Genomic DNA, 19,239 nt, shown 5'->3' on the forward strand with positions numbered 1-19,239 from the left:
ATCTTGTTACATGTAAACAGCTACGTGTCAGAGTGAAGTGGCAATCAAGCCGCTCAAGACGAAACACGGAAAAAAACGGAGGCCATTACGGAAGCTTTTAAGACTGCGGTGCTTTGATTCAGTCACAGCTGTTCTCATGAATAAAAGATTTTTTGTTGACCGAATACTTATTATTATCCTTCCGTCTAGAACAAAAGACCACAAGACTGATATAGTTTTTGTCATTTAATAAAAATAGAAGTCTTTGGCAGATAAACAGATTTGGCAATAAATAACACTTTACATAATACATACAAATACATGCATGCACACACTCCCACACAATAAATTAAGCAATTTGGATCAGTTGGATTTATAATGTGACAATTCTAGTAAGAGGAAGATCACAGTTGCCCAGAATATAGTCTCTTTTCATGGTGGACATCTTGTTAACAACTTTGAATCGAAGCGACCTCTGGCAGAGATCATCCTCCGATATACTGTCAAAGAAAAAGTCCTCATTAAATATTGGATTGCGGCTCTTCCTAATGACAGTGCTGCGCTGCTTCTGGACTTTTCCAGGCATGAGAGAGAGGCTGACGCTGCAGTTAATGCTTTTAGAGTCCACCGACAGAGCGTACAGGCCTTCTGCACTTATGAGGCGGACCCGCAGTCTCTGGTTTTCAGGGCAGTACTCTGCCGAAAGGCGCAAGGTCCCATCCCTTCCTACAGGCACCAAATTCTCCTTCATCACCCTCTCCCGGTGCAGAACCAAGTCCATGGGGAAGATAGCTGGAGGTGCCAAGCTGAACCCACATGGGAGAGGTTCAACAAGGCCTTCAGATGCTCTCCTCATAATGCAGGGGCTGTTGTCTGTGGAGCTACCCTCATCCGTTGACAGAGAATTGTTTCTGGACATGGCAACCTTCCGGAGGTTGCGGTAGAGTAGTTTCTCATGGTTAAGTGCTTTCAGGAGAGAAGGTTTTTGTGGGCATCTGTTTAGGAGAGGAGAACTGAAAGGGGAGGATTCTGCCGAGGAAGTAGTATCGCTATCCAGAGTTCCCTGTCGGTGCAGGGCGAAGCCTTTTGGAGAAAGTCTGGAAGTAATAGTGTTCAGGCTGAAGGAAGAAGTGGAGGATGAAGATGGCAAGATGGGGGAAGACGTCAGGGAAGATTTGGAGCAAGTTCTCGATCTACTCCGGTGAGGAATCAAGGGGATTCCATTCGAGTTAGGGTCGTTGTGGAAGAGGGACTCCTTTCTCCTAGTGTGGGGACTTTCCAGCAAGGTGCAAAAGCCATAGCAGGTTTGAGCTTTAGCTAAGTGGGGCAGGGAAAGTGCAGCCTGGCTTTGAGGATCAGCATTGGTGGTTTCCTCATCACTACAGGCATTGTCAAATGGCCCATCATCAACACTCTCCACTTGGATTATATGGTTATTGGGAAGCTCTTTGACAATGACCTCTCTCTTTGGACTTCCATTCTCACATGGAAACACTCGGATACATGGAGCCAGCCTCCCCTGCTCCAAACTCTTGCCCTCCAATGGAGCTGAAATCTTGCGGGGAATGCAGAACTCTGGGATAGTGTCCGGGGTAATGATGTTTGGACACAGCAAGACTTTCTTGGCTTTGTCAATGGACGACTTGTCTCCAAACATGATGTCTCCGATTTTGAAGCTGTATTCCGTTATGGGAAGTGGCAGGTTGGTCCTTTCGACGGACACTCGGATCTTCTCTACAACCCACATGGGAATTCTGTTTGGACTCAGAGTAGAAACTCTGAAAAAGTGAAAGGTTCTGCAGTTATAAGTCTGCACAAGTACTGGTCCACATAGTTTTATTCCAAAATTGTGCAGTAATTAAAAATTAAAAAGTTTGTGTCCTGTAGCTAAAACATTTTGAATGCTGCTTACCTTGTGTACCTGGTTCTCCAGTGGAGGTCTTGAGCGTCTGTTCAGAAAGGGCTTTGATCCATACACTGCATTAAACAGGGTCTTCAGGGTGATAGCTGAGACTCTCTAACCAGCAGGCTCACACTCTCTCCTGTTAGACAAGCTTGTCTTTGTGATTCATGTGAAAGGCTCTTGGCCTTTTATACAGAACAGCACTGTGGGCGGGGAGAAGGGCTATTCGAACACACCCTCGAGTGGTGAGAGAGGGCTGTCCTTCTTTCAAGGCTACTGGTTCCTATAGAAACTCACAAGTCACACTACTTTAATCTAAGCAACCCAACGCTGGCAAAGCTAAAGGCCAGTCTGATAAGCAAATTGCAATGAAATCTAACACATTTGGTTGATAAAACAAAGGCATTTGTGTGTTTGACTTTCCATTACTCTGTGTGAGAATTGTGATATTAGATGTGGGTTATAGGTTAATGATCATTTAAAATGATGCAAATCCAAAGGCCTCTGGCTTTTTTGATGCAAAGATCACAATACTGGATATACTAATGACGGAATACAGCCTTTGAAGTATCTGGGTCAGCAAATATAAAGGTCTAAAGCAAATTTACTGAGCTTACATACACTCATTCACAACCTAGGCACCCTAGTTACATCCTATAAAACTCTAATGAAAAGGGGCATGCTGATTGAATGATTGGTGTAAGACAAATCATTTAGAATTAAATGTTTTAGCTATTTTGATATTTATTTCATAGAGATATTAATATTGGCTGAACTGTTGGTTAGTCCACATGCTGAAACAACAGAAACATTTATAAAGCAAAGAATAGCAGACATGCTAGTTGTCAACACTCTTTATTTCATTTTTTCAGCCTCAAAATAAATGTTTACATGCACAATCTCACAATAATTATGCTTAATGACCCGATACTGCATAAGATCATGAAATTATATACAGAAATTTAGAAGAACGCTATCTTGGCAAGATGTTGAAGGGCATAACAAAAACAGACATTTCAACGATGCCCTCTTGTGGCAGGAAAATTAGTAAGTTGTTGCAAAATTAGTATGTTGGATTTGCCATATTGTTCTCTAATATTCACACGTCTCTGTAATATCATATCAATCTTATTCCAACAGACATTTCCTAAATATTTGCTTTGATAAAACGTGTGCAGAGTAGCATTAGGTTATGTACCTTCACATAGGCCTAGCTGATTTAAATCTCTCAAACTACAGCTGTCTAAGACGTCATGCTTCGTATTTATGTCTTTGTTGACTGTTAACTCATGGTCAAAGTTCAAGGGGGGTATTGCAGTAACCTTAGAGAACCAGAGAGGTGGAGAGTGTGGTGATGCCTTCCTGATGGTTTCTAAGAACTGTTGTGATCACAATGAGTAATATTTAATGCCTCAACAGCAGTTTAATGTTTGGAAAGCATGAAGTAAACAAGGGATTCAATGCTGATAAAAGTTTTTAAAACAGCACTTAGAAGTCATTTAGAGATTATGAACAGCTGTTCAGGAAATATTTGCCACATAAATAGGATTGTGTGATATACCACAGCAGAGGTCCCCCTCTGCTGATCCCAGACCAGTTTGGTGGCTTTTCATAAAATTAGTGCACTTTAAGTGAAGACAGCACTGCATTAGGCCAAATAGCCACAAATGGCCAACTTTAAGCTAATTTAACTAACTAATTATTCAAATGAATCGATTTTCGTGCATCAACAAAATTGCTAATCTTTGTGGCTAATCTTAAATTAAAGTTATTTTACCTAAGATTTTTTTTTTAAATTGAAAATAGGAAGGAAAGAATACAATTTTTTATTTAACTGCAATGTTCTTTTTTAACTAAAATAAATACAGAGTGCACATAATACAAATCTAATATAACAAAAATATTTTATGATTTTTTTTTTTTTAAGGAAATCTGATTGAAATACAGTGCATTATTGCAACCACTGTAATTAGATCACATCATACTTCTGAGAAAAGTGAAGATTTTTGCACACCACACACCATACACAGTTCCTCCTGTTTTTCTTCTATCAAATGGGTCCCTTGCCTGCGAGCAGCAGCTGGTTTTAATGATTATCAAGGGTCACCATGTAATGAACATCATGTGTTTTAGGGTCACCTTTACATGCGACCTCTGAATACCACCCTGAGAACTGTTTCCCCATACTGCTTCAAAAACAACCCATAACCCATTAAAGGAAAAGAGGGCCTCTAAGCATGTATTTATATAAAGCATGGAAAACAGGGCCAGGCTTGAAACCTGCAGTGTTCAGTGTGAACACTAGAGGATAGCATCCTGTCAGTTATGGTGTCCAAAGCTTATCCATTAAATGACAGTTTGAGGTCACAGGGGCATGAAGGTAAGCTGACTGTGCTGATGACTGTTTCAGTTACATTTCCCTTGTTTTGGTTAATCCACAATATATGTTAGGTTATGGTAGATATCTAGATCTATCTGATCTGTAATTTACATAGTAGGCTACTATATATATATATATATATATATATATATATATATATATATATATATATATATATATATATATATATATATATATATTAGGGCTGTCAAATGATTAACCACGATTAATCACATCCAAAATAAAAGTTTTGTTTACATAATATATGTATGTGTACAGGGTATATTTATTATGTATATATAAATACACACACATAAATTATATATTTAGAAAATATTTACATGTATATACATTTATATATTTATATTCTTATATTTTATATTATATATAAATATATTTAATATATAAACATAACATATTCTTCTTAAATATATACATGCATTTGTGTGTATTTATATATACATAATAAATATACACAGTATACACACATATATTATGTAAACAAAACTTTTATTTTGGATGTGATTAATCTTGATTAATCATTTGACAGCCCTAATATATATATATATATATATATATATATATATATATATATATATATATATATATATATATATATATATATATATATATATATATCATGGCAAAGATTATACATTAAAAATATAGTAGAACACAAAATACAAATACAATGAACAAATAAATTAATAAAAACAATTATAAAACAAAGTATTGATTCAGCAACAGATGCAGATATATATGGGATGCTGGTGGGCAGTGTTGTAAAAATAGAGTTCTTGGTGTTTTCCTTTGGTCCATCTGCGAGTACTGCTCACACACCTTTTAATTCTTTCTTTTTTTGCATTTGACAGTACATAACCTCTAATAAGACATCTAATTTTCTGCTCTATTAGCCTCATTAGCAGTGCTTGCATATTCATCATGTACACAAGCAGCAGTTCAAGCTCCATCACCACGACAACACTATCAGTTACAGCCACAGTTCCAGATGAGCTACAGCGGGCGCGCACACACACACACACACATACACACAAAGACCAACAGAAACCAAATCAGAGCTTATATGTGAGCATACGCTTCAGGAGAAATACTCACTACATACTTCATAACATCCCAGACCGGTCGCTGCAATAAAGGTCACACTATGTACAAGACAGACTGCAGACAGACATCTGTGAAGTCTTCAGGGACCGGCCTATAAATGTTTGATGACAGCACTCTCTGAGTATCACTAACATACTGAACCAGAGCATCTCTCTGAAAGTGAGACTCCTAGCCTATTTTCTACATTTAAGTTGTAAAAGCAACACTCAAATGTTAAGTGAAATATTATGCATATGAGAGTACATTATCTCAGACTGACACAATGTATATTTTCTCAGACATAACTAGCCTCAGTAATGGAGACATCAAAAAAAAAAAAAAAAAGGTATCAGTAGGTAATAACACGCAATATGTAATACTGTATATGATATATATGAAAGTGACGTGACATTCAGACAAGTATGGTGACCCATACTCAGAATTCGTGCTCTGCATTTAACCCATCCGAAGTACACACACACACTGTGAACACACACCCGGAGCAGGTGGGCATTTTTTATGCTGCGGCGCCCGGGGATTTGGGGGTTCGATGCCTTGCTCAAGGGCACCTAAGTATGGTATTGAGGTGGAGAGAGAACTGTTTGCACAAACAATTCCTGCCGGCCCGAGACTCGAACTCACAACCCTTTTTACTCTCTTCACAATATCAGTTCCCATATGTTCCGACTTCCCATATGTATATCAGTAATTCACATTTTGATTAGTACACACTGTAAAAACATGATTTTTTATTTATTTATAAAGCAAATATTAAATATATAATTAATTGCAAAAAAAAAAAAAAAAAAAAAAAAACTTCAAAATTTCTATGTAATTATTAGCAAAAAAAAAAAAAAAAAAAAAAAAAAATCTGAGTGAAAATTGTTTCAAAATAATTTTATTGCAGATAGAATGATATTTGTCTGATTTTTGGCCATTCTGAGAATGTCTGGATCTGCTAAAAACAGAAATGGAAATTATTTTTGCATTATTTCCACAGTTCTAAATTAGAGCGTAGACTCTCTCTTTTATTTATTTATTTGTTTGTGTAAATATTGTTTAAAATATTAGCAAAAACTATATATATATATATATATATATATATATATATATATATATATATATATATATATATATATATATATATATATATATATTTTATAAATAAAATTTTATCAATAAATTGCACTGTACATTTTATATACAAATTTTATGTATAAAATATTTATTATATATTTTAATTGAATTTATAATATATATTCAGTGCAGATGTGCTGATGTGCTGATATTTGGCCTTTCTGGGAATATCAGCATCTGCTGAAAACAGAAATGGAAGATATTTTGCATTATTTTCACAGTTTCAAAATGTACAGACAGTTAATATATTTTGTAAACATTTTTGTACATAGTGTAATTTTTTTTTTAAATGTAACAGTCATTAATTTGTACACACACACACCACACTAATTTTCACATCTTGGTTTTGTCCACTATATTGCCAATAATTTCTGCTTCTTCACTATGCACATTTAAAGGTCCAGGTTTAGTTGCGCGCGCGTACGCCAGCAGTTTAATATCTGGGTGTGTAACACTCATAGTAGGCAACGAATCGTTCGATAATCGCACTTCAGATGAAGGATTTATCTCAACATCCTATCGCCTCGATGGGGGACCCTCGTAACAAGAGGGGCGGGGCTTCGTGTTCCAGAGGCAGGACCGCAGCTTAGCTCGCGCTGCCTCTAAATCAACTCAATCATCTCTCGCGCACGAGAGCGCGTGCTGCCTTTCAGGTAAGAAATCCTGATAATTCCCTTTTTCTTATTTGCAAATGAACCGTTTTGAGGCATCGCACGTGTAGTTTCTCTTTCGCTCGGAGTTCAAGCCGCTTTGGTGCTGATTTATGGTGGACATGTTATGATGGAGCCGAATGAATGGGCGGTGTTGAGTCTCGTGCGGCGTGATGTTTGAATTCTGCAGTCTGTCAGTGAATTTGAAGCCAGTAATTTATTCTTTCTCGCATGAGAGTGGATTGACCGTGCATATTGATAATCTGTCATAATTTCGCCTGTTGACATTTTTAAATATGTTATTCTCGTAAGGACAATTTTAGCTATTCTCAGTGGATGTGGAGTTGCTTGACACAGTTTTACCTTTTCTGGATATATTGTAGGAAGTCACGCTGATTTTGGGTCGGTATTGACATCGAGGAACGGGGTCGCGTATCTCTCTCCCAGATGATGGATGGATATCTTTGGAAATGATATACGGCCTATTTACATGCGATGTGCCAACGCAAGCTGTTTGCAAATGATTTAAATGTAGCGATGCGATGTGAACGAACCCTATTTTATTCGGATCTTTTCAATGAACCGGTTCACAAAACTGATCTGAACGAATCGGTCCGAGCGCCTCTCGTGTCTACAACTCAGCGACCTACTGAACCCAGAACCGTGATTGACTTTGAAATAGAATAGCATATTGTTGTTATTATTTATGCCATATATTTACTGTACATCACGTGAATACTAAGAGTAGTACGTTAGTCAAACGTTCCGTTCGATTTCATTTCGTTTTCCTAGAACATGACCGAGTCGCAGTAATCCGAGTAAACTACTCACTGATTCGTTGAACAGAACCTTTTGATTCGAACACGTTCGATTCCTAATGAGTTGAAAACTAATGAGCGATCTGATTGGGTAAGAGCATTTTGGAGGGAATCCAGAATTTGACTTATTGGGCGAAAGGTAAGTTTCTTAAATAGTGAATAAACTAAATGTTAGGCTTACTAATAAAATATAAGCACACAAATCTAGTTTAATGTTTTCTATGAACTTATTTATATAGTTCAGTTTTTTATTTTATCGATCTATTTTAGTTCTACTCACTATAGTACTGTACTGTTTGATTTTATTTAGTTTATTCGTCTATTTATGTAGTTTAATCTATTTTAATCTTTACACTTTTTGCACATTTTTTTCTCTAAACTTCATTTAAACTAAACTTAAAGCAAAGTGAACAAATGAAATAACAATAAATAACATTATTAATAAAACTTAATAAAATACAGAAAAATGAATTCCAACTTAACTCAGTGTAGCTATGATCATATATGTACATTTCAAAATATTTCAAGATTTTTTTTATTTTCTTTTTAGCAAAATAAGCCACGCCCTTGATATTTCATCTGCTTCGAGCAGCCATGTTGAATTAAAAAAAGACTACATGCATGATGAATTTGGTAGGATTTTTTAAATATTAAATTTTTTTATGTAATATCCGTGATGGAATGCGTGTCTTGAAGCTGTACTGTTGTATCAAGAACATGGCTCTTGGTAATTTGTAGATTAATTGTAGAGTACCTGCCGTTATATTAAACTGTCATATTAGTCCAATAGCTGCTTGATTGCAAGAGCACTATAACAAACATTATTGTGATAAGCTAAGGAAAGCTAGGCAGGTAACAAATCTATCACGGGATGATGCATTGAACCCTGACTACACAATGCATTCTTGCCTACAACATAATGTATTCATGTTTGCTTTAGAGCTACACGCACCTCAGTTTTTCAGCAAGCAATATCAAAGCATCACACGCTGTATGCACTTTAATGGTAGTCTTCTCGACGGTTAATAGCCTGAAATGGATTATTGTCTTATGGTAATCACATATAAATGTATATATGGACTGTGTGGAAGTCATATCCATATAAGGCAGCTCAGGCTGTTTGAAGAAATCTGTGTTTTCCTCCCCTTGGAATCCGTACTGTACTTCAAAGACATGACAGGCCACAATGAATGAATGTGCGTTATGTTAGAGCGGTGAATATTAGTATGTAAGAGACTGAACTAGCAAAGATGATCATGTTTTCCTATTTGGCATAATCAGTTTAAGCCAGATCAATAGATTTGGATTTGATCATTTGGTGCGATCAATACAGTTTAAATGTAATCCGAATAATTAAAAGTGCATTTCATTTCTTTTTCACCGCTATCACGTGCACATGAGCGGAGCTGCGTGAGGCAGGATGGCATGTGCAGTGTGACTGTGACACAAATAATATGCACTTTGACCTAGTTTTAACAATCTATTAGCATTGTCAATCAATCATGCCCTTTGTTTTTACAAGCTTAGTTGCTTTATTAAAAACGATTAAGTTTGTGTTGACCAAAAATGCATTAACTTTTGCATTAATTTAGCATAAATTGCATTGCAATTTTTTGAATCTGTGTCAGATGATGCACTGAGGGAGGCTGCCGTCACTGCTGCAAGGAAAAGGAAATTAGCACTGCTGTTTGACAGGAAAAAGGAATGTTTCTGTATGCGCTGGACCTCGTCACAGTCATATGAGGTCAAGCTGCTGAACTTTGAATATTATATTTTGTTCTTAAGGAGACACATGAATTTTTATGGAATTTTATATAATCTTGTATAATCGATGTTTATGACTTATGATTGATATATAATTTCTAAGTAATAATGGATGCAATATTTATTCAGATTGATTATCAGATTTGAACAGATTTTTTTTTAATTGTTCATGCTCATTTCTCCTACTTTTACATTTAGAATACCTTTGCATCATCTAACACTTATAATTTAATAAGCTAACACTGATAATTAATGTAATCTTTAGAAAATCTCAAAATGTATATAATTATGCATACAGTACATAGCTTTTCAAATTAAGTTTTTCACATTTTATTTTTACTTTATTCATACAAAATGAAGAAATAATTTAAATGTTGGCCATAACATGAAAATAATCATTGTCCTATCAGTATCAGCCATTATTTTAATATCAATTCATGCATGAACATTATTCCTTTAAACAGTCTAATTTGGTTGCATCGTTCTGATTCATGAAGTCTGACTGGGGGAAAGGCCTCTGGTACTCTAACTTGACCTGACACAAGAAAAAGGATGTGTGTTTTTGTGTTGAAAGGGCACGATGGGAATTAAAATGCATGATTAATGGACAGAGAGCTTGATGGTAAAGGTTATTGCTCATTATGTGTATTGATTATGTTCAGGCTCTTGTTTTCAGCTGGGGGATGTAAAGATGTAGTGAGCATCAATGTATCTTGGAAAAAACAAGTTTCCTATTATTTATATCTCTCAGAATTGCTTGTATGACCACATCGAATGGGTGATTTGTGTATAAATTGTTCAATCACATCCATATTCTTGCTGTTGGTTTTCAAAAACTGGTCCATTTGCCAAGTGAATTGTATGAAATGCTTGAAATTATAGAGGGCCATGCTCTTTGCATTAAACTGAAATCTTATTCAAGTTATGAAACTTTACAAAAATTGTTTTCATATCATCGGGAAGGAGAAAATACAGCTAACACCTGCTTTGCTTTGGCTGTATATCCCATATCTGAGGTTATAATTAGCTCTCCTTCTAAGTGTCACAATCTGGGATACAGCTTTTTGCTTGCCAGCTACATCTGATAAAATCCATGGCACCAAGTGACACCACACATAGAGGACAGAACGAGAATGAAATGGAGGAAGAAACAATCAGCTGAAAATGTAAATTCATGTCAGGAAGGCTGGCTTTGACTCTTGATGATCCAAGGAACAAATAAAAAGAAATATTTCATACAAGATGCCACAATTTCTGTGCTGGTGGTACGTGAAATAGGCCAACAACGGAGTGGTTGAATTTAGCATGTTAGCTATCAAGCTAGCTGCAATTTAGACAGTTTACACTATACTCTTAGAAAATGCATCTTTAAGTTTGTCTCCGTTAAAGAATTGCTACTACTGCATATCCATAAGGTGTCGCTATACATGTCACCATTGTGGTTGACCAAAGTCCAAACAGACTAACACCACCATAATTATACAAAACAGCCTACCAACTTGTCGATTTTAAAAATATTATGTTTTGGGCATCCCTAGTATTAGGATTCCTCATGTTTCTTGTTAGAAAAGCACAATCTCAAAGCAGTTTTGCTTATTGCTCAATACGTTTCATACTCCTGGTGACCTCATGCTTTAAATTATTGGCAATTCAGTAAATAGAGCTTTCTGAATGTTAGAAATGATGGTTTGATTCATGTAGTGGGCGTTATTCAAGATCAGATAGGAGCTCAGAGAACTGTTGCATGAATGCTTTAATCTGACTAACGAATTCTGTGGCGCCCCATTAATAATGTATTGATTGATTGAGACAAAGTACACTGAAAGCAGCACTTTCAAGATGCTGTAAAAACCTGGAGCAGCAACCAACTTCATTCTAAACTTCTTTGAAGCTGGTATGAGGTAATATGATTGGGTAATTTATGTGAGTCATAGCAGCTTACCTCTTGTAGATTCTCCCAATGTATTTTCACAGAGAGAGCGCAATTAAAATAATGCTTTCTGAATGTGTGTGTGTGTGTTTAGCTGGATCACAGACCTGCTGTCAAGGGGGGATCATTATCAAATGGCTTTGGATTACATTGGGCCATTATGTCTTGGGATATTTGGGCTGTGCTCCAAAACTGAAATAGTGAAAAGGCAAGAGATCATTGTTTTGAATGTTATGGATGGTTGGCTAATCTGGCTATAAGCATTTTAAGATTAAAGTAATACTCTAAAATAGGCCTGTATAGTACTTGGGCATTAGCAAGGTGCTACTGATGGTGTGATATCCTAACAATATGCCATATGGTAAAGGATATCAGTCCAGGATTAAGATCAATCATCTATTTGTAGTTATTGTATAGTTAACCCAAAATGGAATCATATGCTAATTTAAATAAACTTTTATAATATTAGGCTACTTGCTGTGTTTGTTTGCTTGCTTGGTTTTTATTGTATATATGCGATATTTGTATTGTTGTAATTTCAAAAGTTTGGTCATCAGAATCCTACTTTGATGTTGCTTCTCGCATGTTTCATGACTGATTGTGATGCCCATATTTGGGATGTTTTTGAGTAAGTTAGTATTACGCGCTTCCACTGTTGTATTGCTTCAGAACAAATAATTCATGAGTCACAAGAATAGTTTTATGCTATTTTTGTACTTCATGGATATTGACGGTCACTGGTCCCAGTTTACTTTTATATTGAAAAGAGCAGCTTGATCATTCTGCAAAATATTGCCTTTTAGCCTGTGTTATAAAATAAAAAACAATTAGGTGAGATATAGGTTTTGGGATGAATAAATCTAATGTAACTCCCAAATTCTCAAAAAGAGATTTCCAAAATTCCTGCTTAAGTATTCCATAGGATCATAATGTTCTTTGGGACACTGGAAAAATACTGGTGGTAGACCGACATAGTTGGCAGCCAAACTGAACATTTTAAAATGGTTTCTGTTGGGTGACGATTTGTGTAGCTGATTTCTGAGGCTCTTGATTATTATGTTTATTGCATATGGTTCATTAGGTGTAAGTGGAAAAAAAATGTATTTACTTCACTTATGGAATTGATTCTGAGTAATTAGTTCGCATCTTAATGAGCTGTGGTTGATTTGCTTGGTTTAGTATCGGTTTCGTTTGATGTGTCTTGGTTTAGTAAATTTTTTTTTACCGTATTAAGACAGCTCAATCAAAACATAAAGAGTTCTGAACTGAGCCGTGCTGATCTGATAAAGCTTTGTGTTTTCTGCACAATCAGCCTAGTCATTATACACACAATGAATGGAGAGATAAAGCTTCTTGCAAGTTAGTCTAACCGGGTAATGTTCGCTCAGTTTAATGTTATTCATTTTAATAGCTGGTAACTTGCCTTTAACACGATTCAAGAGCCCTAAACGATAAGCTGTCTTTTATTAACTAGACAGACTCCCCCTTTCCCTCGGCGAATCAGGTAGCAAGTGCTTTCCCTCTTTCTGTTGTTGCAGTTGTTTCATCTCCAAGAATAACAGGCCTGGTTGGAATTCCTCAGGAAATGTTTTGTTGATGGACCAGGAGACAAAAAGTTCATGGCTCATTGTCAGTGGTGAAAATCAGTGTAGAGTTCGTCTAGAAATGAACGTGAACCTGTGGGTGTTTTTTATGGCTTTACGGTTTAATTTTAGTTAAACCTTTGGGTTCTCCATCCCATTGATAAGCTATGTTACCCAGGAAACATCATACTTGTCCATGCTGTTTTCCCCCACTTTCCCAGGGTACCTTTTAATAACAGAATCTTTGATTGATTTCACTGAATGGATGAAAAAACACTTGAAAGATCCTTTAAAATATTTTGTGTTCCACAGCAAAAAGAAAGACATATAGGTTTGGAATGGCCAAAGGGTGAGTAGTGAGGGTGGGTAAATGATTACAGAATTGAGTGAAATCTCTCTTTAAAGACAACAGAAAATACAAGTGGACCTAACTTACTTTTTTAACAACTTTAACCAAGACAAGTTATATTCATTGTGAATCATGTTGTCTTTAACACAAAGGTAATTTATGAGCCTCTTCAATAATTTTTATTGCAAGGATCAGTGTTGACTATGGTTTGTTTGAGCAGTTGAAATGAGCTCTTTTTTCATTCACAGGCCAGCAGATAAAAGGAAGAAATGTAGTGCTGTATCTTTTGTTCCCGGTGAGGCTGTTTGGGTTGAATAGAGGAACGTTAATCGGGCTTGTCCATGTGAGGAGTCCTCATTGAATGGTTCATCGTCTGGCCGGATCCTGCTTGTAAAGGTCTCGGGTGTGGATTGTGTTATTGTCAGCTCTGGTATTCTGTGGATTTGTAGTGTATGGTAGCGGAGGACAATGTGGTATTGTGTGTTAAGGTCTATTTTGCATGTGTACGTCAAGTACAATCGATGAAAATTGTGCCATTGAATATAAATAATGCCGGAAAGCATGGTACGTCAGCATATTTACAGCGCTATACTCTAAAACCATTAGCAGTTGCATGCCAGCTCTCATCAAAGTCAAGATGACAGAATCTTTCCCACAAGTGCTTATGCGGTTCCAGAACCACACCTTGACTGATTTGGCCATTCTTTTCCAGTGTTTTTCCAGATGAGCTAAACCCGGCAGAAGTGTAAGGCACTTGGGGGTGGGGGGTGCGGCTCTATGGGTCTCGTTGTTGGAATGATTCATTCACATTTTCCAGCTCTCCACTCATTTCCTCTCACCTCTCCTCACAGTTGGAGGACACTCCAAGGGGGCTCGTTCTGGGATCGGAAGTAAGTGAAATAAAAGGGAAGACCAACAGAGTGTGTCCGAGGGTACGGGTGGTGCTCTGTGATTAGACAGGACTCTATAGCTGTGTTGTGGATCTGTTGCTGGGTTACTGCTCAGGGAGCATAGAGTGTTGGGAAATTGGTCGGTCATGGAAGTCATTGTTTGATCAACTTTGGAAGGTTTGTACAGTTGTTAGGAATTTTACCCTGGAGACTTGTTATTAGAAGATTGTTGCTGTTGATTTTTGACCGATGCTGATTATGATAAAGATCAAGGTGATTATGATTGCAGAGAACATGTTGGTGATGGAAAACGTGTCAAAGATAAAGGTATTACTATTTGTCCACTTATGCTGCTGTTTCACCGTCATTTATATGTGCTGAAGACTCATGTGGACTTCGAGGTAGAAATCAGCTCTGTAGCTGGTAAGATCTTGGAGCTTACATGTTTCTCTTGGTCAAACATATTAACTCTCACCACTGACAGCTTGACTGAACTGATACATTAAATGTGGTTTGGATACAGATCCACTAGGGGTGGGCAGTATGACCAAAATTCTGTTTCACGGTATGACTAATTAGGACTGCACGATTTTGACAAAAATCTCAATTGCTGGTTATTCCATTGAAATTGTAATTGCGATTGTTAATTACGATCACAATTTACACTGAATGATGCTTATACCACTTTGAATCAACTGCATGCAATATATTAATATGAAAATAAACAAGCTGAAAACACTGTAACTGAAAAACATTAATTGCTTTTCTATAGTTTTAAGCCTAAATTTCTTCTTTAAATAAATAAAGTAAAATGTGCATTGTATTATAATGTTATATTAACACTAAAATTAAAACAATGGAAAACCCCTGCTGTGAAGATCTTTAAGTTTCTGTTGTATGTGATATGACGAGTTTTTCTCACAAGAAACGGTAAAATGCTCATGAAGTGACTCACAGAGCAGTTCTAGAGGTAATGTTCATGTGTTCGTGTACTCATATATTGAGGCACCAGAGGCTGAAATCAGTGCACGCTTTCTAGTAAACAAAACCGCGCATCTGCGCCATTCATTCACAGAGACGCAGAACATACAGAATTCATATTTAAATAGTATTTTTGTGGCTTAATATTTACAGATATTAGTCTATATTGCATTTTGATTTTAGTGTACTGACCTACTTTTTATTTCTTAATCCAACATTTGGCAAATTCCGCATAATACAGTAAATTCCATTTTTATTACTGGATTCCTCGATTCCGTTCGTACTAAGCATTGCGGAAATCATAGGGCCTTACTTTAAGTGGATTTCTGTGTGGTTGCTAGTGTGGTCTGAGCATTGCTAGGTGGTTACTTACAGGCCCAAATCAAAATAGTCCACCCCAAATGATATTCTGATCTCTGGGTATGGCTCAAGTATCTCCTTCAATGCATGTCTATAGTATTGTACTATGATAATTTAGTAAGTAGCTACAGTCATTTAGAAAAGCAATATAAGCTCCTGATAAGCTGCATGTTTGAGGTCACATTCTTGTTTGTAGCTTGAACAGTGTGGGATGACTAACATGCTGAAGTTCCAAAGATTTCAATGTCTTCCATTGTGCTGTTGAATGCCATTGGTGGAGCCATAAGTTGACACATCATCAGACCACTTTATCAAACGTAGAAATCTTTTGATAGAACCACAGAAAACTGTTTTTACACTGTACAGGAATATAGTAGTCACGGATGTCTCTGAACGTGGATAGGTGTATTGCTTTGTTTTTGTTTTATTATTTAATTTTATATCGCTTTCTAGGTTTCATATTCCCAGATGTAGCTTTTCTTATGCAGTAAAGATGAATAAAGCTGCAAAGATAGACACGTTCTGTCAGATGTTTTCTTTCATTTCTCCACTTTTTTCATTTTTGGTCTGTCACAAAATAGAAGCTAATTTAGTTGTTTGGACACAAAAATATTCTGCATTAAGCTAATTTCACATTGAGGTGAATTTATTCAGTAGTATGGTATTGAGTCAAGCTGTTTACTCTGTTTACTACTGACCTTGTCATTCACTGGAGAAAGACAGCAATTACAAGTATTGGCCCTTGTGAACTGTTTTGACCCATGGGTCAATGCTTTGTGCAGCCTTTGTGACCTTAGCCCAGAGGTCGGAGGATGCATGCTGGTAGTATAGACAAGAAACAGATACACACTCTTGGGGTTTCATTGATGGATTTTGAGGGCACAGCTTGGATGATTGCTCATGTATTGAGAAGACCCTGGTAAACGGCTTGGAGAAAAAGTGTTTACACGTCGGCCTTTCATTAATTTTCTGTGATACTGTCTAGGGCTGCACGATTAATCGCATGCATTTGTCATGCGTGTCTCATCAGTAAAGGGGTTCCATGATTAGCGGTAAATAGGGTCACCTGTTTTCAAATGCACCGGGAGTTCATACACAAGGCCGTAGTTCACTGACAAGCTACGCAATATCGTGGAATAATCGAATGCTATAATCTCAATTATGAACAGAATATTGCGTAGCTTGTCAGTGAACTACGGCTCTGTGTATTAACTGCCGCTCCCGTTTGAAAACAGGTGACAGACATTTACCGCTAATCACGGAACCGGCTTTACTGATGAGACACGCATGACAAATGCATGCGATTAATGGTGCAGCCCTAGGAGTCATTCACCATTAAAATACTGGGGCATTGCAGAAAATGACACCCTAAGACTACCAAAGTCTACACTGTTCACACAGTGTGGAAATAAGTCTATAAATCTGATGCTTCTGTTAAAAAAGGCTTTTTTCTCATTCAGTTTTCACCATTAAAGGAGTCTTTTGCATTGCAAAAGGATTAATTGGTTAGCCAGAGTGTTCACAATTTAGCTTAACTAAACCACTTGATAAAACCTGCTTGTTTAAAGGGATACTTCACACCAATAAATAGTTAATAAAGTCCTTCTGAAGTAATTCGATGTGTTTGTGTAAGGAAAATATCCTTACTTAAAACTTTATAAACCATAATCTCTAGCTTCCGCTAATTTTTGCACGCACATTCACTAGAGGGGGCTTTTCAGCAGATGATGTAGGCATATCATAAGTTCCGGTTGAATTTTTGGGTGAACTATCCCTTTAAACCAGCTTAATCTTTAAGACCAGCAGTTCTTATAAACTTCCTACTGTTAAAAGAACAAATTCACATTCGCGTCTATCGTAAATCGTAAAACAATACATGAAATATCTGCAAAACGGTTTTTTTTTACACAATGCCATTTCAAGTGACATCAGTCAATAAAAAATTGGAAACCATTTCTTTGTTGGAAAAATTAAGTGATTTGCTTGCGAAAGGTATTTTTATAATTCCATTCAGTGCCACTAGTTGTGCAGAAATTACATAGTGCAGCTTTAACTGACCAAGAAACCGCATGCCACATCCTCTCTGAATAAACCAGCATCCCTCAGCTCCCTCTGTTGTTCTGTTCTCCACTAAACTTTTGGCAGTGTCACCATGACTCCAGTCCATTAAGAGAATTAGCATGAGGCTCTCCCAAGGCAATGCTGGATGGGATTGCCCCACCAATCAGCACACAGACAGCCCCACTTGGCAGCCCGTCCCCTCCGGAGTCGTAGGTTAATGACAGGGCTTCTTAAGAGATTGCTCACTGCACAGCTCATTCAGAATGAAGTGGAGAGAAGAAACGGCACGATAAATCCATCCGGTGCCGATGGGTGTCTGTCTCTTCTTCCTTCCAGAGGCATTGATTCTGTCTTACTGAAGATTTTTAATCAGCATTTGCAGGTAATGAATGGCCGCCATGGCTGGAACATTTATTCATGTAGACACTCATAGCTGTGATTTTATTTATTTTAACTTTTTTGAATGACTGAATTATGATTTCAACTTGTATGTACGGAAGGATGCAATGGGATAAGAATGCACTGGTAAGCACAACTAAAAATCATCTCCGGACAGTCACGTGCAGTTATCACCTGGCTGGATGATGTCCTTGTGAATGTCTAGTGAAGATGTGATGCCTGTTCTCTGTTTACTGCTGGGAATACTGCTGTGCTCTGTTGAGCTCTTCTGTGACAAGTTGCTGACCCAGCAACAACAGCAGCAACCACTCTTCCTCCGCCTCTCTTTCTGCCGTTCACTCTACTCCACTTGTCTACTTCCTTTTCCGTTCCTGTATTGGAATTGTTTAACAGATTTTCTTTCAACCTAACCTATCGCATGTCTTCCCTTTTTTGCTTTCCTCCCCCTTGCCTTTTTTATCCAGTCCTATCCTGTCCTATTCTATTTCTTTGCCTATCATCTTACATCTCTTTTTCTTCCTATCCTGTACTCTCCTATACTGTCCGGTTTTGTCCTATCCTACCCTAAGCTTTCATATCCCTTGTTTCTTTGCTTATCCTATTCTTTCATATTTTTTGCATCCCTTTTTGCCTATCCTATCCTGTCCTGTCCTGTCCTGTCCTATCCTATCATATGAAAGTGAAAGTGAAAGTGACGTGACATTCAGCAAAGTATGGTGACCCATACTCAGAATTCGTGCTCTGCATTTAACCCATCTGCATTTAACCCATCCGAAGTGGACACACACACAGAGCAGTGAACACACACCCGGAGCAGTGGGCAGCCATTTTATGCTGCAGCGCCCGGGGAGCAGTTGGGGGTTCAATGCCTTGCTCAAGGGCACCTAAGTCATGGTATTTAAGGTGGAGAGATAACTGTACATGCACTCCCCCCACCCACAATTCCTGCCG

At 37.2% G+C, this 19,239-nt stretch overlaps 2 protein-coding genes across 5 annotated transcripts in view; one reads left to right on the plus strand and one right to left on the minus strand.

The window, feature by feature from the left end:
• Nucleotides 1–212: 212 nt before the first annotated feature.
• On the minus strand, nt 213–7,653 carry LOC109095041 (C2 calcium-dependent domain-containing protein 4C-like). 2 transcript variants are annotated; one of them, XM_042715596.1, is made up of 3 exons: nt 7,517–7,653; nt 1,892–2,021; nt 213–1,757 (listed from the first exon to the last, which is right to left on the minus strand). In XM_042715596.1, the coding sequence occupies exon 3, from the start codon at nt 1,724–1,726 to the stop codon at nt 353–355; it is 1,374 nt and encodes a 457-aa protein (XP_042571530.1). In that variant the 5' UTR covers nt 1,727–1,757; nt 1,892–2,021; nt 7,517–7,653; the 3' UTR covers nt 213–352. The 2 variants fall into 2 exon arrangements, with proteins under 2 accessions (XP_042571530.1, XP_042571529.1); XM_042715595.1 differs by having other exon boundaries at nt 1,892–2,165; nt 7,517–7,640.
• LOC109069958 (talin-2) overlaps nt 7,022–19,239 on the plus strand; it is a 136,864-nt gene continuing 124,646 nt past the window's right edge. For 2 of the 3 annotated variants that reach the window (XM_042715592.1, XM_042715594.1), the window contains exon 1: nt 7,022–7,156. The gene's annotated coding sequence lies outside the window, so the exon portion shown is untranslated. Of the gene's footprint in view, nt 7,157–7,699; nt 8,111–19,239 lie in introns of those variants that run through there. The other variant, XM_042715593.1, reaches the window with a different exon arrangement.

Source organism: Cyprinus carpio, chromosome A25, assembly GCF_018340385.1.
Source record: "Cyprinus carpio isolate SPL01 chromosome A25, ASM1834038v1, whole genome shotgun sequence".
Taxonomy (NCBI): Eukaryota; Metazoa; Chordata; class Actinopteri; order Cypriniformes; family Cyprinidae; genus Cyprinus; species Cyprinus carpio.

Excerpts from the sequence above, each read along its gene's own strand:
- LOC109095041 (XM_042715596.1), bottom strand. The coding sequence starts at position 1,726 with ATGTGGGTTGTAGAGAAGATCCGAGTGTCCGTCGAAAGGACCAACCTG.